Source organism: Ascaphus truei, chromosome 12 (genome assembly GCF_040206685.1).
Source record: "Ascaphus truei isolate aAscTru1 chromosome 12, aAscTru1.hap1, whole genome shotgun sequence".
In the NCBI taxonomy this organism is placed as follows: domain Eukaryota; kingdom Metazoa; phylum Chordata; class Amphibia; order Anura; family Ascaphidae; genus Ascaphus; species Ascaphus truei.
The window spans coordinates 6,100,526-6,123,732 of NC_134494.1; the positions used below are offsets into that span (position 1 = coordinate 6,100,526).

The 23,207-nt window shown below is 51.1% G+C and overlaps 2 protein-coding genes across 3 annotated transcripts in view; both read left to right on the forward strand.

The window, feature by feature from the left end:
• The window catches only part of LOC142464299 (uncharacterized), a 397,523-nt gene extending 382,277 nt beyond the window's left edge, over positions 1-15,246 (forward strand). Inside the window, 3 exon segments of the mRNA XM_075567777.1 lie at positions 14,378-14,629; positions 14,631-14,880; positions 14,975-15,246. Coding sequence (XP_075423892.1) covers positions 14,378-14,629; positions 14,631-14,880; positions 14,975-15,229 — 757 coding nt within the window. The 3' untranslated portion in view covers positions 15,230-15,246.
• The window catches only part of LOC142464336 (uncharacterized), an 898,100-nt gene that overhangs the window by 386,618 nt on the left and 488,275 nt on the right, over positions 1-23,207 (forward strand). The window lies entirely within an intron of this gene.

The window sequence follows — 23,207 nt, forward strand, 5'->3', positions numbered from 1 at the left end:
GAGAGAGGCGACACAGAGAGAGAGAGGGCGACACAGAGAGAGAGAGGGCAACACAGAGAGAGAGAGGGTGACACAGAGAGAGAAGAGGGCGACACGAGAGAGGAGGGTGACACAGAGAGAGAAAGGGCGACACAGAGAGAGGGCGACACAGAGAGGAAGTTCGACACAGAGAGAGAGAGAGGGCGACACAGAGAGAGAGAGGGCGACACAGAGAGAGAGAGGGCGACAGAGAGAGAGAGAGGGACCGACAGAGAGAGAGAGAGGGCGACACAGAGAGAGAAAGGGTGACAGGAGAGAGAGAGGGGAGAGACGGCGACACAGAGAGAGAGGGCGACACAGAGAGCGAGAGAGAGGCCGAGAGAGAGGGTGACAGAGAGAGAGAGAGGGCGACACAGAGAGAGAGAGAGGGCGACACAGAGAGAGAGAGAGGGCGACACAGAGAGGGCGACACACAGAGAGAGAGGGGTGAAACAGAGAGAGAGAGGGCGACACATAGAGAGAGGGCGTCAGAGAGAGAGAGGGCGACACAGAGAGAGAGAGGGCGACACAGAGAGAGAGAGGGCGACACAGAGAGAGAGAGAGGGCGACACAGAGAGAGAGAGGGCGAGAGAGAGAGAGAGGGTGATAGAGAGAGAGAGAGGGCGAGAGAGAGGCGACAGAGAGAGAGAGAGGGGTGACAGAGAGAGAGAGGGCGACAGAGAGAGAGAGGGCGACACAGAAAGAGAGGGCGACACAGAAAGAGAGGGCGACACAGAGAGAGAAAGGGCGACACAGAGAGAGAGAGAGGGCGACAGAGATAGAGTGAGAGACAGAGAGAGAGTGAAAGACAGAGAGAGGGTGAGAGACAGAGAGAGGGTGGGTGAAAGACGAGAAAGAGAGGGTGACAGAGAGAGAGAGGGCGAGAGAGAGGGCGAGAGAGAGGGCGAGAGAGAGGGCGAGAGAGAGGGCGACGAGAGAGGGGTGAGAGAGAGAGGGCGACAGAGAGAGAGAGGGCGAGAGAGAGAGAGAGAGAGGGCGACACAGAGAGATAGAGGGCGAGAGAGAGAGGGCGAGAGAGAGAGAGAGAGGGCGACACAGAGAGAAAGAGCGCGACACAGAGAGAGAGAGGGCGACACAGAGAGAGAAAAGGCGACACAGAGAGAGAGGGCGACACAGAGAGAGGGCGACACAGAGAGAGAGGGGGCGACACAGAGAGAGAGGGCGACAGAGAGAGGTCGACACAGAGAGAGAAAGGGTGACAGAGAGAGAGAGGGAGAGACGGCGACACAGAGAGAGAGAGGGCGACAGAGAGAGAGAGGGCGACAGAGAGAGAGAGGGCGACAGAGAGAGAGAGGGCGACAGAGAGAGAGGGCGACAGAGAGAGAGAGAGGGCGAGAGAGAGGGCGAGAGAGAGAGAGGGCGACACAAGAGGAGAGAGAGGGCGACACAGAGAGAGAGAGGGCAACACAGAGAGAGAGAGGGTGACACAGAGAGAGAAGGGCGACACAGAGAGAGGGTGACACAGAGAGAGAAAGGGCGACACAGAGAGAGGGCGACACAGAGAGAGTTCGACACAGAGAGAGAGAGAGGGCGACACAGAGAGAGAGAGGGCGACACAGAGAGAGAGAGGGCGACAGAGAGAGAGAGAGGACCGACAGAGAGAGAGAGAGGGCGACACAGAGAGAGAAAGGGTGACAGAGAGAGAGAGGGAGAGACGGCGACACAGAGAGAGAGGGCGACACAGAGAGCGAGAGAGAGGGCGAGAGAGAGGGCGACAGAGAGAGAGAGAGGGCGACACAGAGAGAGAGAGAGGGCGACACAGAGAGAGAGAGAGGACGACACAGAGAGGGCGACACACAGAGAGAGAGGGTGAAACAGAGAGAGAGAGGGCGACACATAGAGAGAGAGAGGGCGTCAGAGAGAGAGAGGGCGACACAGAGAGAGAGAGGGCGACACAGAGAGAGAGAGGGCGACACAGAGAGAGAGAGAGGGCGACACAGAGAGAGAGAGGGCGAGAGAGAGAGAGAGGGTGATAGAAAGAGAGAGAGGGCGAGAGAGAGGGCGACAGAGAGAGAGAGAGGGTGACAGAGAGAGAGAGGGCGACAGAGAGAGAGAGGGCGACACAGAAAGAGAGGGCGACACAGAAAGAGAGGGCGACACAGAGAGAGAAAGGGCGACACAGAGAGAGAGAGAGGGCGACAGAGATAGAGTGAGAGACAGAGAGAGAGTGAAAGACAGAGAGAGGGTGAGAGACAGAGAGAGGGTGGGTGAAAGACGAGAAAGAGAGGGTGACAGAGAGAGAGAGGGCGAGAGAGAGGGCGAGAGAGAGGGCGAGAGAGAGGGTGAGAGAGAGAGGGCGACAGAGAGAGAGAGGGCGAGAGAGAGAGAGAGAGGGCGACACAGAGAGATAGAGGGCGAGAGAGAGAGGGAGAGAGAGAGAGGGCGACACAGAGAGAGAAAGGGTGACAGAGAGAGAGAGGGAGAGACGGCGACACAGAGAGAGAGGGCGACACAGAGAGAGAGAGAGGGCGACAGAGAGAGAGAGGGCGACAGAGAGAGAGAGGGTGACAGAGAGAGAGAGGGCGACAGAGAGAGAGAGGGCGAGAGAGAGAGGGCGAGAGAGAGAGAGAGAGGGCGACACAGAGAGAAAGAGCGCGACACAGAGAGAGAGAGGGCGACACAGAGAGAGAAAAGGCGACACAGAGAGAGAGGGCGACACAGAGAGAGGGCGACACAGAGAGAGAGGGGGCGACACAGAGAGAGAGGGCGACAGAGAGAGGGCGACACAGAGAGAGAAAGGGTGACAGAGAGAGAGAGGGAGAGACGGCGACACAGAGAGAGAGAGGGCGACAGAGAGAGAGAGGGCGACAGAGAGAGAGAGGGCGACAGAGAGAGAGAGGGCGACAGAGAGAGAGGGCGACAGAGAGAGAGAGAGGGCGAGAGAGAGGGCGAGAGAGAGAGAGGGCGACACAGAGAGAGAGAGGGCGACACAGAGAGAGAGAGGGCAACACAGAGAGAGAGAGGGTGACACAGAGAGAGAAAGGGCGACACAGAGAGAGGGTGACACAGAGAGAGAAAGGGCGACACAGAGAGAGGGCGACACAGAGAGAGTTCGACACAGAGAGAGAGAGAGGGCGACACAGAGAGAGAGAGGGCGACACAGAGAGAGAGAGGGCGACAGAGAGAGAGAGAGGACCGACAGAGAGAGAGAGAGGGCGACACAGAGAGAGAAAGGGTGACAGAGAGAGAGAGGGAGAGACAGCGACACAGAGAGAGAGGGCGACACAGAGAGCGAGAGAGAGGGCGAGAGAGAGGGCGACAGAGAGAGAGAGAGGGCGACACAGAGAGAGAGAGAGGGCGACACAGAGAGAGAGAGAGGGCGACACAGAGAGGGCGACACACAGAGAGAGAGGGTGAAACAGAGAGAGAGAGGGCGACACATAGAGAGAGAGAGGGCGTCAGAGAGAGAGAGGGCGACACAGAGAGAGAGAGGGCGACACAGAGAGAGAGAGGGCGACACAGAGAGAGAGAGAGGGCGACACAGAGAGAGAGAGGGCGAGAGAGAGAGAGAGGGTGATAGAGAGAGAGAGAGGGCGATAGAGAGAGGGCGACAGAGAGAGAGAGGGCGACAGAGAGAGAGAGGGCGACAGAGAGAGAGAGGGCGACAGAGAGAGAGAGGGCGACAGAGAGAGAGAGGGCGACAGAGAGAGAGAGAGGGCGAGAGAGAGGGCGACAGAGAGAGAGAGAGGGTGACAGAGAGAGAGAGGGCGACAGAGAGAGAGAGGGCGACACAGAAAGAGAGGGCGACACAGAAAGAGAGGGCGACACAGAGAGAGAAAGGGCGACACAGAGAGAGAGAGAGGGCGACAGAGATAGAGTGAGAGACAGAGAGAGAGTGAAAGACAGAGAGAGGGTGAGAGACAGAGAGAGGGTGGGTGAGAGACGAGAAAGAGAGGGTGACAGAGAGAGAGAGAGGGCGAGAGAGAGGGCGAGAGAGAGGGCGAGAGAGAGGGTGAGAGAGAGAGGGCGACAGAGAGAGAGGGCGAGAGAGAGAGAGAGAGGGCGACACAGAGAGATAGAGGGCGAGAGAGAGAGGGAGAGAGAGATAGGGCGACACAGAGAGAGAAAGGGTGACAGAGAGAGAGAGGGAGAGACGGCGACACAGAGAGAGAGGGCGACACAGAGAGAGAGAGAGGGCGACAGAGAGAGAGAGGGCGACAGAGAGAGAGAGGGTGACAGAGAGAGAGAGGGCGACAGAGAGAGAGAGGGCGAGAGAGAGAGAGAGGGCGAGAGAGAGGGCGAGAGAGAGAGAGAGGGCGAGAGAGAGAGAGAGAGGGCGACACAGAGAGAAAGAGCGCGACACAGAGAGAGAGAGGGCGACACAGAGAGAGAAAAGGCGACACAGAGAGAGAGGGCGACACAGAGAGAGGGCGACACAGAGAGAGAGGGGGCGACACAGAGAGAGAGGGCGACAGAGAGAGGGCGACACAGAGAGAGAAAGGGTGACAGAGAGAGAGAGGGAGAGACGGCGACACAGAGAGAGAGAGGGCGACAGAGAGAGAGAGGGCGACAGAGAGAGAGAGGGCGACAGAGAGAGAGAGGGCGACAGAGAGAGAGGGCGACAGAGAGAGAGAGAGGGCGAGAGAGAGGGCGAGAGAGAGAGAGGGCGACACAGAGAGAGAGAGGGCGACACAGAGAGAGAGAGGGCGACACAGAGAGAGAGAGGGTGACACAGAGAGAGAAAGGGCGACACAGAGAGAGGGTGACACAGAGAGAGAAAGGGCGACACAGAGAGAGGGCGACACAGAGAGAGTTCGACACAGAGAGAGAGAGAGGGCGACACAGAGAGAGAGAGGGCGACACAGAGAGAGAGAGGGCGACAGAGAGAGAGAGAGGACCGACAGAGAGAGAGAGAGGGCGACACAGAGAGAGAAAGGGTGACAGAGAGAGAGAGGGAGAGACGGCGACACAGAGAGAGAGGGCGACACAGAGAGCGAGAGAGAGGGCGACAGAGAGAGAGAGGGCGACACAGAGAGAGAGAGAGGGCGACACAGAGAGAGAGGGCGACACAGAGAGGGCGACACACAGAGAGAGAGGGTGAAACAGAGAGAGAGAGGGCGACACATAGAGAGAGAGAGGGCGTCAGAGAGAGAGAGGGCGACACAGAGAGAGAGAGGGCGACACAGAGAGAGAGAGGGCGACACAGAGAGAGAGAGAGGGCGACACAGAGAGAGAGAGGGCGAGAGAGAGAGAGAGGGTGATAGAGAGAGAGAGAGGGCGATAGAGAGAGGGCGACAGAGAGAGAGAGGGCGACAGAGAGAGAGAGGGCGACAGAGAGAGAGAGGGCGACAGAGAGAGAGAGGGCGACAGAGAGAGAGAGAGGGCGAGAGAGAGAGAGAGAGAGAAAGAGGGCGACAGAGAGAGAGAGAGGGCGACAGAGAGAGAGAGAGAGGGTGACACAGAGAGAGAGAGGGCGACAGAGAGAGAGAGGGCGACACAGAAAGAGAGGGCGACACAGAGAGAGAAAGGGCAACACAGAGAGAGAGAGGGCGACACAGAGAGAGAGAGAGGGCGACAGAGAGAAAATGAGAGACAGAGAGAGAGTGAAAGACAGAGAGAGGGTGAGAGACAGAGAGAGGGTGGGTGAGAGACGAGAAAGAGAGGGTGACAGAGAGAGAGACAGGGCGACAGAGAGAGAGAGAGAGGGCGAGAGAGAGGTCGAGAGAGAGAGGGCGACAGAGAGAGAGAGGGCGACAGAGAGAGAGAGGGAGAGAGAGAGAGGGCGACACAGAGAGAGAGAGGGCGACACAGAGAGAGAGAGGGCGACACAGAGAGAGAGAGGGCGACACAGAGAGAGAGGACGACACAGAGAGAGAAAGGGCGACACAGAGAGAGAGAGGGCGACACAGAGAGAGGGCGACAGAGAGAGAGAGAGTGCGACACAGAGAGAGAAAGGGTAACAGAGAGAGAGAGGGAGAGACGGCGACACAGAGAGAGAGGGCGACACAGAGAGAGAGAGAGGGCGACAGAAAGAGAGAGGGCAACACAGATAGAGAGAGGGCGACACAGATAGAGAGAGGGCGACACAGATAGAGAGAGGGCGACACAGATAGAGAGAGGGTGACACACAGAGAGAGAGGGCGACACACAGAGAGAGAGGGCGACACACAGAGAGAGAGGGCGACACACAGAGAGAGAGGGCGACACAGAGAGAGAGAGAGAGGGCGACACAGAGAGGGGGCGACACAGAGAGAGAGATGGGGCGACACAGAGAGAGGGGCGACAAAGAGAGAGAGGGCGACACAGGGAGAGAGGGCGACAGAGAGAGAGGGGGCGACACAGAGAGAGGGGGCGACACAGAGAGAGAGGGCGACAGAGAGAGGGCGACACAGAAAGAGAGGGCGACACAGAGAGAGAAAGGGCAACACAGAGAGAGAGGGCGACACAGAGAGAGAGAGAGGGCGACAGAGAGAAAATGAGAGACAGAGAGAAAGTGAAAGACAGAGAGAGGGTGAGAGACAGAGAGAGGGTGGGTGAGAGACGAGAAAGAGAGGGTGACAGAGAGAGAGACAGGGCGACAGAGAGAGAGAGAGAGGGCGAGAGAGAGGTCGAGAGAGAGAGGGCGACAGAGAGAGAGAGGGCGACAGAGAGAGAGAGGGAGAGAGAGAGAGAGGGCGACACAGAGAGAGAGAGGGCGACACAGAGAGAGAGAGGGCGACACAGAGAGAGAGAGGGCGACACAGAGAGAGAGGACGACACAGAGAGAGAAAGGGCGACACAGAGAGAGAGAGGGCGACACAGAGAGAGGGCGACAGAGAGAGAGAGAGGGCGACACAGAGAGAGAAAGGGTAACAGAGAGAGAGAGGGAGAGACGGCGACACAGAGAGAGAGGGCGACACAGAGAGAGAGAGAGGGCGACAGAAAGAGAGAGGGCAACACAGATAGAGAGAGGGCGACACAGATAGAGAGAGGGCGACACAGATAGAGAGAGGGCGACACAGATAGAGAGAGGACGACACACAGAGAGAGAGGGCGACACACAGAGAGAGAGGGCGACACACAGAGAGAGAGGGAGACACAGAGAGAGAGAGAGAGAGGGCGACACAGAGAGGGGGCGACACAGAGAGAGAGAGGGGGCGACACAGAGAGAGGGGCGACAAAGAGAGAGAGGGCGACACAGGGAGAGAGGGCGAGAGAGAGAGAGAGGGGGCGACACAGAGAGAGAGAGAGGGGGCGACACAGAGAGAGAGAGGGGGCGACACAGAGAGAGAGAGAGAGAGAGAGAGAGAGAGAGGGCAACACAGAGAGAGAGAGGGCAACACAGAGAGAAAGAGCGCGACACAGAGAGAGAGAGGGCGACACAGAGAGAGAAAAGGCGACACAGAGAGAGAGGGCGACACAGAGAGAGGGCGACACAGAGAGAGAGGGGGCGACACAGGGAGAGAGGACGACACAGAGAGAGAAAGGGCGACACAGAGAGAGAGAGGGCGACACAGAAAGAGGGCGACAGAGAGAGAGAGAGGGCGACACAGAGAGAGAAAGGGTAACAGAGAGAGAGAGGGAGAGACGGCGACACAGAGAGAGAGGGCGACACAGAGAGAGAGAGAGGGCGACAGAAAGAGAGAGGGCGACAGAGAGAGAGAGGGAGAGAGAGAGAGGGCGACACAGAGAGAGAGAGGGCGACACAGAGAGAGAGAGGGCGACACAGAGAGAGAGAGAGGGCGACACAGAGAGAGAGGACGACACAGAGAGAGAAAGGGCGACACAGAGAGAGAGAGGGCGACACAGAGAGAGGGCGACAGAGAGAGAGAGAGGGCGACACAGAGAGAGAAAGGGTAACAGAGAGAGAGAGGGAGAGACGGCGACACAGAGAGAGAGGGCGACACAGAGAGAGAGAGAGGGCGACAGAAAGAGAGAGGGCGACACAGATAGAGAGAGGGCGACACAGATAGAGAGAGGGCGACACAGATAGAGAGAGGGCGACACAGATAGAGAGAGGGTGACACACAGAGAGAGAGGGCGACACACAGAGAGAGAGGGCGACACACAGAGAGAGAGGGCGACACACAGAGAGAGAGGGCGACACAGAGAGAGAGAGAGAGAGAGAGGGCGACACAGAGAGGGGGCGACACAGAGAGAGAGATGGGGCGACACAGAGAGAGGGGCGACAAAGAGAGAGAGGGCGACACAGGGAGAGAGGGCGACAGAGAGAGAGAGAGAGAGAGGGGGCGACACAGAGAGAGGGGGCGACACAGAGAGAGAAAGGGCAACACAGAGAGAGAGAGGGCGACACAGAGAGAGAGAGAGGGCGACAGAGAGAAAATGAGAGACAGAGAGAGAGTGAAAGACAGAGAGAGGGTGAGAGACAGAGAGAGGGTGGGTGAGAGACGAGAAAGAGAGGGTGACAGAGAGAGAGACAGGGCGACAGAGAGAGAGAGAGAGGGCGAGAGAGAGGTCGAGAGAGAGAGAGGGCGACAGAGAGAGAGAGGGCGACAGAGAGAGAGAGGGAGAGAGAGAGAGAGGGCGACACAGAGAGAGAGAGGGCGACACAGAGAGAGAGGGGGCGACACAGAGAGAGAGAGGGCGACACAGAGAGAGAGGACGACACAGAGAGAGAAAGGGCGACACAGAGAGAGAGAGGGCGACACAGAGAGAGGGTGACAGAGAGAGAGAGAGGGCGACACAGAGAGAGAAAGGGTAACAGAGAGAGAGAGGGAGAGACGGCGACACAGAGAGAGAGGGCGACAGAAAGAGAGAGGGCAACACAGATAGAGAGAGGGCGACACAGATAGAGAGAGGGCGACACAGATAGAGAGAGGGCGACACAGATAGAGAGAGGACGACACACAGAGAGAGAGGGCGACACACAGAGAGAGAGGGCGACACACAGAGAGAGAGGGCGACACAGAGAGAGAGAGAGAGAGGGCGACACAGAGAGGGGGCGACACAGAGAGAGAGAGGGGGCGACACAGAGAGAGGGGCGACAAAGAGAGAGAGGGCGACACAGGGAGAGAGGGCGAGAGAGAGAGAGAGGGGGCGACACAGAGAGAGAGAGAGGGGGCGACACAGAGAGAGAGAGGGGGCGACACAGAGAGAGAGAGAGAGAGAGAGAGGGCAACACAGAGAGAGAGAGGGCAACACAGAGAGAAAGAGCGCGACACAGAGAGAGAGAGGGCGACACAGAGAGAGAAAAGGCGACACAGAGAGAGAGGGCGACACAGAGAGAGGGCGACACAGAGAGAGAGGGGGCGACACAGAGAGAGAGGGCGACAGAGAGAGGGCGACACAGAGAGAGAAAGGGTGACAGAGAGAGAGAGGGAGAGACGGCGACACAGAGAGAGAGAGGGCGACAGAGAGAGAGAGGGCGACAGAGAGAGAGAGGGCGACAGAGAGAGAGAGGGCGACAGAGAGAGAGGGCGACAGAGAGAGAGAGAGGGCGAGAGAGAGGGCGAGAGAGAGAGAGAGGGCGACACAGAGAGAGAGAGGGCGACACAGAGAGAGAGAGGGCGACACAGAGAGAGAGAGGGTGACACAGAGAGAGAAAGGGCGACACAGAGAGAGGGTGACACAGAGAGAGAAAGGGCGACACAGAGAGAGGGTGACACAGAGAGAGGGCGACACAGAGAGAGAGAGGGCGACACAGAGAGAGAGAGGGTGACACAGAGAGAGAGAGGGCGACAGAGAGAGAGAGAGGGCGACAGAGAGAGAGAGAGGGCGACACAGAGAGAGAAAGGGTGACAGAGAGAGAGAGGGAGAGACGGCGACACAGAGAGAGAGGGCGACACAGAGAGAGAGAGAGAGAGAGGGCGACAGAGAGAGAGAGAGGGCGACACAGAGAGAGAGAGAGGGCGACACAGAGAGAGAGAGAGAGAGAGAGAGAGAGGGCGACACAGAGATGGCGACACACAGAGAGAGAGGGTGACACAGAGAGAGAGAGAGGGCGACACAGAGAGAGAGGGCGACACAGAGAGAGTGAGGGGGTGACAGAGAGAGAGGGGGTGACAGAGAGAGAGAGGGTGTGACAGAGAGAGAGAGGGGTGACAGAGAGAGAGGGGGTGACAGAGAGGGAGGGGGCGACAGAGAGAGAGAGGGGGCGACAGAGAGAGAGAGGGTGCGACAGAGAGAGAGAGGTCGACAGAGAGAGGGCGACAGAGAGTGAGTGAGAGACAGACAGAGAGTGGGTGAGAGACAGACAGAGAGTGGGTGAGAGACAGAGAGTGGGTGAGAGACAGGCAGAGAGTGGATGAGAGACAGGTAGAGAGTGGATGAGAAACAGGCAGAGAGTGGATGAGAGACAGGCAGAGAGAGAGAGAGGGCAGCAGAGAGAGAGAGGGTGACAGTGAGCGAGAGGGTGACAGAGGGAGAGGGCGACAGAGGGTGGGTGAGAGACAGAGGGGGCGACAGAGAGAGAGAGCGACAGAGAGAGAGAGAGTGACAGGGACAGAGGGTGAGAGACAGAGAGGGAGAGAGCGGGTGACTGACTGACTGTGGGGGGACTGACTGGGTGGGGGGACTGACTGGGTGAGGGGTGTGTGATTGAGTGGGGGGGTGACTGGGGGGGTACTTCTGGTGTCCCACACACACACTCTTTTTCTCTCCCATACACACACGGGGGGGAGGAGGAAGAGAGGAAAGGCCGGCGACCATTCAGGCGGCTCCCCACCAGGAGCCAGCCGCAGCAACGCACCGCCACCCCACTCCCCCCCGCGCCAATGTCCTGCCCCATGCTGGCAGCCAAGGGAGCACCGGGGGGGAAGGAACACCCCCCACTACCATCTCCTGCCCCATGCGGGTATCCAGCCATGGGGCCTGGGGTGGAAAGGAACACCCCCGTATCACCACACCACCACCCCGCTCCCCTCCCCCCACCACCACCCTCCTCCCCCCACCACCACCCCACTTCCCCCCCCCCTGCGCCAATCTCCAGCCCCAAGGGACCGGGGGTGAAGGAATACCCCCGCTACCACCTCCAGGCCGGGTGGGCAGCCAGCCACGGGGCAGGAGGCAGGGACACCGCACGCGAGCAGCAAAACACACAAACACACACACACTTTTACACTTACACTTACTTACCCGTGCAGAGAAGGAAGGCAGCTTGACTGCTCAGCACCAAAAAAAAAAAGTTCTGACAGCTCCATCCCACGTCATGCATTCAGCCAATCAGATAGAGGAAATTTTTTTATTTTTTTTGCAGAGCAGGGGAAATGTAATTGGCCACGAGCCAATTTCCAATCGCACCTGACGAGTTGGCGAACGGGTTTGTCGAGCATTATATATATATATATATATATATATATATATATATATATATATATATATATGCGTAGCCTTAGGCTTATCAACTCTATATAGTTGGTTGGAAATCATTTTAGGAAGTGTGGGATGGGACTGATTTTAAATGTACTGTGCATAAATTAGCATGTCTCCCAAGCTACCTCAGGGGTGCTCCTTTTTCAGCACAGACATTTCTCCCTTAGTTATTTGGACGGAGGTTTGAGGGGATATATATAACTGGAGACACAACTAAAATGGAAGTCACCCCCCTCCTCCTCGCTTTCCAAAGCCTCTAGAATTAAATGTAAAACCCTAGCTGTGACAGGAGACCAGAACTTAACACCCGGATCAAGGCACCAGACAGGACAAAGCATTTAAATAAAGAGTATTTATTACAGCCGAGCCAGCAAGCACAGCACAAACTTACAAACAGATCTTTTACTCACCGAGACAGGGAATACGAGGAGAAATCTAGCTAACCAGGTGCCACGCACCACTTCCAAGGCTTACCTGGGCTTTGCTTCCACTCCTGTGGGGATCGAGACTGCCCCGACCTCCCTGGTGCAATTCACGAGAGAGCACTTTCAAATCTCCCGCTTGGTTAGGCCCCCAGCCTCGTTTTCAGGTTTCTCCGGCACAGCCCCGGAGCACACAGCTTAGTTCACCTCCACGTCAGGAACAGTCTGAGCTCTGGAAGGGAGATCGGCAGCTCTTTACATAGACCTCGGTCTCAATCTAAAACTATTCAGGAGGACTGTCAACCAATCAGAGCGCAGATGCCACTGGGACCTGAATCAGTTGGGGCTTAGACCCAGACCTCAGGTTCCAGTTTCAACCAGATACCTCCTATTTAGATGGATGACTCAGTCTGAGTTGAACAATGGTCCAGCCCTCAGTCACAGTTCCAGTAATAGCCATTTCTCTGGACATGCGGGCTGCACAATGGGTTTCTCAGCCCCTCATGTCCAGAGACCTAAGCTTTAAAACACATTTTTACACTCAGTACATTGCAACAGGAATAAAGAATCACAGTTTACATGAATGCAACGGATTAATGGGCATATAACAGGATAGCTCATGGGTCTTGTGTCCAGATGGGAAGGAGGGGCAGGTGCCAGGGACCGGGCCTAACCTGCTGGTCCCTGGTCCCCTTTACGTCACACTAATTATGACAAATGTCTCAATGACACTGCCCCCTTACATCTCAGCCTTCATCCCCAAATACATACCTAAATGTCCCCTACGTTCTACCCTTGACTTATGCTTTTCCTCCAACATTATTACCTCCTCTTACTCCTGCCTGAAAGACTTTTCCCATACTGCCCCCTCTCAGGAATTCCCTACAATGCACTCTCCCCCATCTTTCAGATGTTTAAAATCTCCCCGAAAATTCACCTTGTCAATTAAGCCTTCTTGCCATTCCTCTAACATCCAACTCCCCTCCACCTCCAACCTCATTGGGACCAACTGTGTGGCTGCACCAATTTTCACACTATGTAATATCCCCGCAAACCTTAACAGGTTCAACTGTGAGATTGGGATATATTCCAACCTAAGCCACAGTCTATCCTACAATGAGCAGCCACCTTACCTTCTTGTTTCAACATTGTCCCTCATTCCCTCTAGATTGTAATCTCTCACGAGCAGGGCACTCCATTACCTCTGTATCTGTTTGTTCATGTTTGTCCTTACTTAGGCTAAGGCCCCGGTAACTCCGCTGCAACACGCGCCCGCGAGATTGGCGGCACGTGCAGCCGATTCCCTGGTCTGCAGCTCACTGCAGGAAGAGAGACCGGGGGGGCGTGGCGGGGGAGTGACGGGGGCGCAGCCATGACGTCACCCGACAGGTTCGCCCTCATTGGCTGAACCGCCGGGGGGCGTGCCTTGTCGCGAGTCCTGCTCTCAATTCTATTTAGAGCAGGAGCAACTCTCGCCCCAGTGCTGTGGCCCCCCCTCGCAGTGAGCCCGGCGCCATTGAGGGGAGGGCTCTAATCCGTGCAGTGTCCGCCACAGCGGGCGCTGAAGTAGGCAGCGGGGGCAAGGCCTTATATGTAACTGATTATGTAATATACATAACTCCATGTATCCCATTGTACCACGCTGCAGAATATGTTGGCTCTTTACTAATAAATTATGATAATAATATTTCCCATGCTTATGACTGTGGCAAAGGTCTAAGCACACACATGTAATAGCAGTAGTCATAAAGGGATTTCTTCCCCTAGGAGAAAGGCGAGAATAACCTTTGCTGCAGCAATAAGCTTGGAAAGGGCTCTTTTTGTTAACCAGTTTTAATTGCTGTGTAGCACAAATCAGAGAAAATGATGTGACATCACGACAGGAACGTCTGTTCCTATTTGAGTTAATAAGCTCAGTTAGTCTAGTGGTCAGATAGTCATGGGATGCCAATTTCATGCTGATCCCTTGAACCACTAAAGGGTTAATATATCACAAAGCACAACAAAACTTATTTAATGAGAAAAAGTTATTTTCTACTATTGTATGTGCTCACTTTGTAGTAAGTCATACCTACAGAACATAACAATATATAAAGAACATTGATACAGGGAGTAATGTGATTTCCATTACTGGAGTGAGGAGGAAATATTTATTTCCACTTATGAGACATAATTGTAAAATGATTAATTGGACTGTTTATTTGCCTTCCTCTGGGTAAATGTAAATATAACAATGTAACTTTAATATGATTCAGTATCTTGCACAAGTAGAACTTTATAAAAGTTGAACTCAATTAATATTTGTCTCTCATCCAAATGTACTTTGTTGCATTGCAATGTTACATTAATACATTTTCTCACCATAGATGTATCTTCAGCACATGATTGATCTAATCAAGAAGCAATGTAAGGAATGTCCCCAAAACATCAAATTACAGGAGGTGTTAATGGAAATATGTTTTGAGGACAACATTGCATAAGTCTGTATGAGAATTGGAAAAAGATTTCAAGAATCTGGGCAGAGCGTTCCTATACATCAATAGCATTTGATTAAACTTACAGACACCACAATACCAGACAAGACAAAGAGAGGGTTTAAAGAGCAGAGACATGAAAACCTACAGTGGGAAATACAGTAATGTTATACAGCAAGTAATCCACACAAGGATGAAATCCTATAACTGCTCTGAATGTGGCAAATACTTCAGTCAGAAAGGGGATCTTGTTAAACACCAAAGAATCCACACAGGTGTGAGACCCTATAACTGCTCTGAATGTGGCAAAAGCTTCAAAAGGAAATCACATCTTGTTACACACAAAATAATCCACACAGGTGTGAAGCCTTATAACTGCTCCGAATGTGGGAACAGCTTCAGTCAGAAATCAACTCTTCTTGCACACCAAAGAATCCACACAAGTTAAGCCCTATAACTGCTCTGAATGTGAGAAAACCTTCAGTCAGAAATCATCTCTTGTTACACACCACGATATCCACAAAGGGATGAGACCCTTTAACTGCTCTGAATGCGGGAAAAGCTTCAGTTATAAAGCAGATCTTGTTAGACACCAAATAAGCCACACAGGGGAGACACCCTATAACTGCTCTGAATGTGAGAAAAGCTTCAGTCAGAAATCAACTCTTGTTACACACCACAGAATCCACACAAGGGTTAATCCCTATACGTAAGTGCTTTGAATGTGAGAAAACCTTCAGTCTGAAATCAACTCTTGTTACACACCAAAGAATCCACACAAGGGTTAAGCCCTATAAGTGCTCTAAATGTGAGAAAACCTTCAGTCTGAAATCAACTCTTGTTACACACCACAAAATCCACACAGGAGTGAGACCCATTAACTGCTCTGAATGCGGGAAAGGCTTCAGTCATAAACCACATCTTGTTCGACACCATAGAATCCACACAGGGGAGACACCCTATAACTGCTCTGAATGTGAGAAAAGCTTCAGTCAGAAATCAAATCTTGTTCGACATCAAAGAATCCACACGGTGACCCTATAATTGCTCTGAATTTGGGAAAAGGTTTAGTCAAAATCAAGCCTTTTCAAACACAATATAATTCACTTAGTGAAGTTTCCTTCTAACTATTAATGTGAACACACAGATACCCAGCAAGCTCTAAGAAACCCCCAAAATACGTGTGTGTGTGTGTGTGTGTGTGTGTGTGTGTGTGTGCGTGCGTGCATGCGTGCGTGTGTGTGTGTGTGTGACAGAGAAGCCCAAAGCTACATCCAATATGACAAAAATACACAGTGAAATACCTATATATCTCTTGAAAAAGGGTCATTTAGTTTAACCTTTTGGCCAAAGCATTATAAGCCTGCAAGCCACATTAAGGCAGACTCCAATACAGCAGGTCCTAAAACTAACAGCTGAGTTTTTGGAAGTTTGGTGGCCCCTCCCTCCCACAGTTTAAGCTCGCCCCTCCCCACTTCCCAAGTAAGCAGGTCTCTTACATGCAGCTGGTTTGGACAGATTCAATGTGATCATTCTTCCTTTAATTATAGAGGTAAATAAGAATTGTAATCAGTTAGTGTTAGGACCTGCAATATTGGGGTCTGCCTTGATGTGGCTTGCAGGCTTATAATGCTTTCTCCAAAGTATTAAACTAAATGACCCCTTTTCAAGAGATATATAGGTATCACTGTATTTTTGTCATATTGGATGTAGCTTTGGGCTTCTCTATCTTTTGTTGTATACTAACTATTAATGTGAAAATATACAAAACACCATTAAAATACAAAATAAATAGTAAAAAATTTTGAGGGAAATTACAATTGCCAAAGATCGCCCTGATACGCAGTTTTTTGCAGCAACACTTCAGTTCAAATCTATGTAAACTGCGGTATACGTGATAGTACACACACAGGAGGGAGCGGTAGATGTCAGTATATAAAGAGAAAACAAAACAGTATCATGTTAATCAATACTATTTTGGGAAATACTTGAGGTGGATGTACTCACATAATGGTGAGTATAAAAGAGCCCATCACAAATATATCAAGCAAAACTGATTGCATAGATTTCAAACTGTGGTAAACGTAGGCATGTAATTGAATTTAATGGGGTGTAGCCCCGGTAAGAAATGGGGGCTATATATCTTTCTCCTACTGGTGTAAGTCCTGCTAAGGGCAAGCCGCAAGTAGCTATCATGGGTTTCCCCAGCTTCAAGCCCTGCCGGGATTGGTGGAGGTAGGCACCTGACTCTGTGTGGCAGGCTGAGACACAGGGGAGGGCCTGCTGACATCAGGATGGGCAGGGCTGTCTCTATTTAGTGGGCTGCTCTTGTGAGTCTGAAAGGGTCAGTGCTGGAGAGAAGTTAGTCAGTGCTGGAGAGAAGGGAGTGAGTGCTGAAGCAGAGTCTGAGCTTGGAGCATGCCAGTGAGAGGAGAGACTCAGCCACCTTGAGTAGAGCTGATAGCACAATAGTGCAGTGGACCAATGCCCCTCACCCTGCAGAGGGTGAGGGGAGAGTCAGCCTCACCCTGAGGGCCTATACCTTGGGGTGGAAGGTGTGGGGATTTGGAGCTCCAGACAGCCCATCCTGAGGGTGTACTTCTGGAGGGAAGGAGAAGGAGGAAAAGCCTTTACCCTGCTGCTGTTGCTGTGTGCTGTAGTTGTGTGCTATTGATCTGCGTTGGAGCATAAAGACCAGTGCTGCTTTTATACAAAGACTGTGTGAGATTGAAATCTCTCGCCCTGGGACCAGGGCTTCTCTGGGAGGGTTTCACCTTATTCATTAAGGCTCGCCAGAGATGGAGGCGTTGCACCAAGACTGCTAAGAAGATGGAGGCATATACCCCAGAAGCCTGCCCCTGTTATCCCCTATACCACCGCGGGAAACTCAGGCCCTCCTATTCCTCACAGCTACGCACCACCCACATACACGTAACCAGCCCTCACTACACCCTATAGGTCCAGTCTGCGACCGGGGGGGGAGGGGGGAACATGGGTTACAGGGGTTATTTACTGTGATAGTGCCAATCAAGAGAACAAGGGACAGAGATATATATTACAGCAGATATCAACTGCATTATACATCTTTATGGTTCTGTTAACATTATGCTTTTAATGAAGACATTTGCTTTTAATTAAACCTCAATTAGCAACATACACTAAATTCAATTTGCATTTTACTTGTCATTTAAAATTTTAAATAGCTACATTCTAATTATAGGAGAAATATGAATATTTTTCTCATAGGTTTAAAGATAATACGGACAATTATTTATCTAAGTTTACGAGATTAAAAAATAGCACTAAAATTTGCAAAAGAGAACACCAGTTGAGTGCAATGTTTTCTTGAGATATATTAGAATTGAAATGCAGGGTTGGACTTGTTTCAACACCTGAAGACTGATTACTAACTTCGTCCTCCTCCGTCTCTATTCATTCCTGGTAGTTATTGTAATGTTGCTGATTGCAAACAGGGTACGGGCCCCCAGGGCAGAGATAGTGAGTAATATACCGACCCATGCCTGGGATGCAGGGGTAGTCGGGTTCAGTCCGGGGTTGAGTCAGGCGACAGGCAGGGGTAATCAGATCCAAGCAGAAGTACAAACACAGGCAGGCAATCCCAGGAACAAAGGAAAGAGATAGGTGTAGATAGAGCACAGCTCCAGACACCCTGTAGTAAATATCCAGGAAAAAAGACCAGGCCACTCCAAAATAGTAACAAAAAAAGGTTATTTAATGCTGGCTAGACATACAGGGAAAAGGGGGACTGAATGAACGCACCTACGCGTTTCGTACAGGAGTACTTTATCAAGGTATCACCTTGATAAAGTACTCCTGTACGAAACGCGTAGGTGCGTTCATTCAGTCCCCTTTTTCCCTGTATGTCTAGCCAGCATTAAATAACCTTTTTTTGTTACTATTGTGGAGTGGCCTGGTCTTTTTTCCTGGATATTTACTACAGGATGTCTGGAGCTGTGCTCTATCTACACCTATCTCCTTCCTGTATCTACATCAGATGGATTGCACGCTGAAGATTATGAGAGTGCCCCTTGGACAGTACAGGTAAAGTGCCGCAGTGCCTTATTCAAATCCTGTCTCCCATGGACATTGTTCCTCTTTATTACTACTACTGATTGGGTGTTTATATTGTGTACATCACTGTGGATGTCTAAGCCGACTCCACCAGTCACATTCCCCTTCAGTTGTGTTATATTCATTTGGGGGGCACTCCATTACTACTGGACTACCAATTGTGGATTTATGATGTCATTACTACATGCATATGGAACCCGGTTCAATTATTGAGCACCACATATACCACGTTTTCTCTATAATCCCAGGAACAAAGGCAGAACTCAAGCAGGAACAGAGTACTTTGCACAAGCAAAGACAGAGCAACTGCTTGCTATTTAAAGGCCAGAAGCGGCTGCACGCAATAAAGAACGAGAAAGAGGCTGACTTCCTGTCAGCAGCAATCTTAGGTGTGGCAATATATGACCTGCTCTGTCGGCCAGCTTGTTATCCAGACACATCCCTTATAGTTATTCCTTTTCAAACATGGCTTTGCAATCCGCTGATTCAGGACATTTATGAAAAAAATAGATAATTGCTTTTTCTTTTATCTTTTTACATCTGTAATATTTAAATGTTTCTTGCTAGTATATTATTTTTATTAAGTGTGTGGAAACATATCTGTTTTCTCGCTAATTCTTTTTATTTTCTGTATGCCTTTTAAAATGACAATACATAAATAGTGATTGAAGAGAAATGGTGTGAGTTGGTGCACAATACCAATATAGTTATACCTAACAATGTTTTTTCCCCCTGTTATTTATATAATATATATATGTTTGTGTGTGTATATATATATATATATATATATATATATATATATATATATATATGTATGTATACTGTGTGTAGGAGGACGTGCGCAGAGGTATGCAAGGGAGACTTGTTAAGGTGAAATTAAATAAGGCTTTTATTGCGCCTGTTTCTTTAACATAAGAAAATCATCCACATATTCAAATAAGGGGTCAAACAAAGCTTCTGTTCACTTGGGAGTATGTCTAGTGAAACCTATGCAGTCCACAACTCCCTTTAGATTAGCATGTTTCCCAGCCCCAAACATATATCTTTGATATGTGCAGATACAAAGTCTTATAAAGGAAAGTATTATCGGTTTTCTTGTAGTTGGAAGGAAAATCTTCTCTGTTCCTGGGTTGCTGAGGCAAGGGGTCACCTATAGATGAGGATATGATCGTGGATAAAGTTCCTTTCTTTGGGCATTCACCTCAAGAAAGGAAGACAAAACATGCAAAAGACACTGCAATAGTGCATTACCCAAGGACAATATAAATTGATTAAACAGAGCAATTTAATAAAACAATTGGACAAAAAATAAAATGACATACATTAATATATCAATCATAAACCATCTCTGTGCGGCTGCACCTATAGAGATTGAACTTGCTCCGCCGTGAGAAAAATTGGAATCCTACTCACCAGAGATGGCTAGGACATGCGCATTTGTTTTAAGGTCTTTCGCTGGTTAACACCGCTCGCCGTGGGGTGAAGTATGCCAGTAACTCGAGGAGATCCGCCTTCTGTGCTCGGAGTCAGCTGCTACCAGAGTCTCGTTGATCGGCTCCTCTACTGACATCACCTCCGGTATAATGCTACTACGGTGTCCCTGCTGTGCCAAAAAACATCCAACGCATTTCGGAACTCCAAATTGTGGGTTTCTTCGTCAGGGATAGATGCTGCATGGATATGTGCTCCAGTGATAACTCCGGAGGGGGGCACTTACTGTCTGCTGGACTGTACTGTATTACTGTACTGAATGTACTGTATTACGCTATGTGGCGTGCGCTCTCTCTTCTTTTTTTCCTATATATATATATATAAATGTACATATATATATATATAAATATATATATATATATATATATATATATATACTGTATATATATATATATATACTGTATATATATTATATATACTGTATATATATTGTATATTAGTAGAAGATTGTGGCACTCTCTTGAATATCGTATACGAAATCTTTGCAAGGTAAGTATAAAGCAAATTCTCCTAGGAGATATTGTTACCAGCACTGGACACTTCAAATTGTGAATAAATAAAGGATTATTAAACAATACAACACAAATTAGCCCAACGTTTTGGTGTTGTTTTAATCAATAAGCCTTTATATATAACACGACAAAGACTAGAGTCAAAGTACAACGTTAAGAAGTTTATTGGAAGGTGACAACAACAAAAATACCTTTAATATATGTTTAATAGCTGTGCAAATTGAATCCAGAAACACTTAACTGGAAAAGAGAGATTTCATTTTCAGGCCTACTGTAAGTAAGTAAATGGCATTGCACTGATCAGAGGTGGATAGTAAGGTTCTTTATTGGAAATAACACTTAGAACAAGCTGACAATCAACTTTAATGGTCAATATTTGTTCAAGATGTAAACTACTGGAGAATTTTACCATAAGGTTTGAGATCAGGATGGAAAAGGCAAATTCTTAAAAGTTATTTTTTTTTTTTTAAGTGGAAATGGGTAGAAATAATGACGTAACATTGACAAAAAGTACCTTGACAAATATTAGGACACATTCTATAATACGTTGTATGGCCCATCTGGCAGAGAATGGGTTACATGATGCCATGAAACATAACTGATACATACATGACAAACGGCTGTTATTAACGGCAGAATCCAGAAAATATACCAAAGTATATGTAGCCAGGTCCCCCGAGCCGTTATTGAACCCCTCCCCTCGGGACACTCACCGGGGCGGTAGGGGGGTTAGAGCCACTCGTGGGGAGGTGCGGGGGCTCTTGTGCACGCGGCCGGTTGCCAGGGACGCGATCGGGCCGTCGCTAAGGCCGTGGTCGCGTCGTTAGGGTCCCGGCGGCTAGCGGAGCAGGGAGCCGCCATTGAGAGGTAGCTCGCACATGCGCAGTTAGAGCATGCGCAGTTAGAGCAGGCGCCGGGAGAACTCCAGACAGCTCGCGCATGCGCAGATAGGAGCCCGCAAACCCCTAGCCTACCAGGGAAGGCTCTAGGCAGGGACTACGAGTCCCATGAGCCTCTGCGCGGCCCACGTGATGCCAGGGAGCCAATAGGGCACAGTGACTCTCTGCTCTGCAGGAGCAAATAGATACTTTTTGCGGGTTGTCGGCACGTTGGCAGTTGGTGACCGGAGCAGCTAGGGGAAGGAGGTAGGGTGCAGGAGTCAGTGACTCCCTGCACTAGGCCAGCAATTCCCCTAGGCCCCAGATAGCCCTGAGTCACCCTAGTGGAGTGTTGTAGGGACAGGCCCTAGGTTAGGGACTCTGCCCGATTAGCTATTTGTTATAGAGTGCAACGAACATTGTGTGTCTGGCTGGGAGAGAGCTGGACTATTATCAGAGAGAGATCGCCTCTGATGGATCATCCTGCGGTGGATCACGGATATCGTGCGGGAGTTCGCCTTGATCCTTTGTGAAGTCCGCTGCAGGTCCGAGCACTGGAGTGCTCGGCAGGTAACCCATAACCTCACGTGCACCAACAAGGCCTATCACCAGACATAGTGGCTGCGCAGTCACACACACACACTTGTATATGACTTGGGAGTGCGAGACATTGGGTTGTGGTTACTGGACACGGGGTGGGATCATTCTGTGGAAGTGTTAGCGTCCGCCGTGGCGCATAAAGTGTTAGCGTCCGCTGTGGCGCGTAAAGTGTTAGCGTCCGCTGTGGCGCGTAAAGTGTTAGCGTCCGCTGTGGCGCATAAAGTGTTGGCGTCCGCCGTGGCGCAAGATAGCGTTAGCGTTGTGTGAGACGCAGTGGTTAGTGTCTTCTCTAGAGAGGGACACCTGTTATATTCAGTGTGATGATATATGTGTTTCTTATGCTCCAAAGTAAAAGGTATTTGGTTATCTCACATACGTGTATATGTTTATTGTATGATGTCCTGCGAAGAACAATTCCTGCTCTGCTAGGAACCATCGCAGGTCGAGGCGCTGCACCGAGTAAGTGGTTACTCATAGTATCATAAATGCCCCAGGTTTCCCATTGGCGGAAGCTCAGCCCTCCTGTGAGCCAACAGGTTAAGCACCACACGCAGGTAACACTGTATGTTCTCCGCACCCACACTATAATCTGCGATTGGGTGGGGGAATACCCGTTACATTTTGGAGGCGCTGCTGAGATCTCAGACCTGGGGTGCCCTGTCCATTTTTTTTCTCTCCTAAAATGTCACCCCCATTATTGTACCTGTCGCGCTCAGAAGTGTATGAATGGGCCATGGAGCTGGAAGTGCCGCCGCCCCACACGCTTGCGGTGTGCCGCATCCCGGTAGATACTCCGTCATTGGCTATACGAGTGGCCTTGCGGCAAAACCCTAATCTCCGGGGTGCTGCCACCATAGCCATGTTAGATCAACGTTTGGAGGACAAGGAGTATTGCTCCGTGTTAGTGAGTATCGGACAAGATATAAATGAAGGCCAGGGTCCGTCCAGCTTGTGGTTTGAGGACTCGGCCGGTATAGGCTGTATGGTGGTGTACCCGGAACGGCCCATAAAACCCGAACCCCTCAGCCCTCGCACGAACTTGGAAGAGATTGCTATGCCTACATCGCCTTCCCCCCCTGAGAGTTATTGCGAGTCTAATTTAGGTGCACCCGCCGATGGCAGTTCACCGCTAGGTATTGCCCAGCCATCTGCTACCTTGGGAAAGGAATTCCGAATGCTAGTTCAGACTATCGCTGAGCTGGGAGCAACCAGAGCCGAGGCGTTGATCCTACAGCAGTATCGCAAACTAAAAATCTTTTAAGGAATTAAGCCCTTTCCAGCGGGCGAAGAAGCGTTTGACATGTGGAAGGAATACACTTCCCAGGTTGTAGAAGAGTGGACATGCCCTGAGTCGGCAAAACGACAACGCATAATGGAGTGCCTGCGACCGCCCGCTTCCACCACGATACGGCTGGCTAAAGATCAACATGCAGATGTCACTGCCCAGCA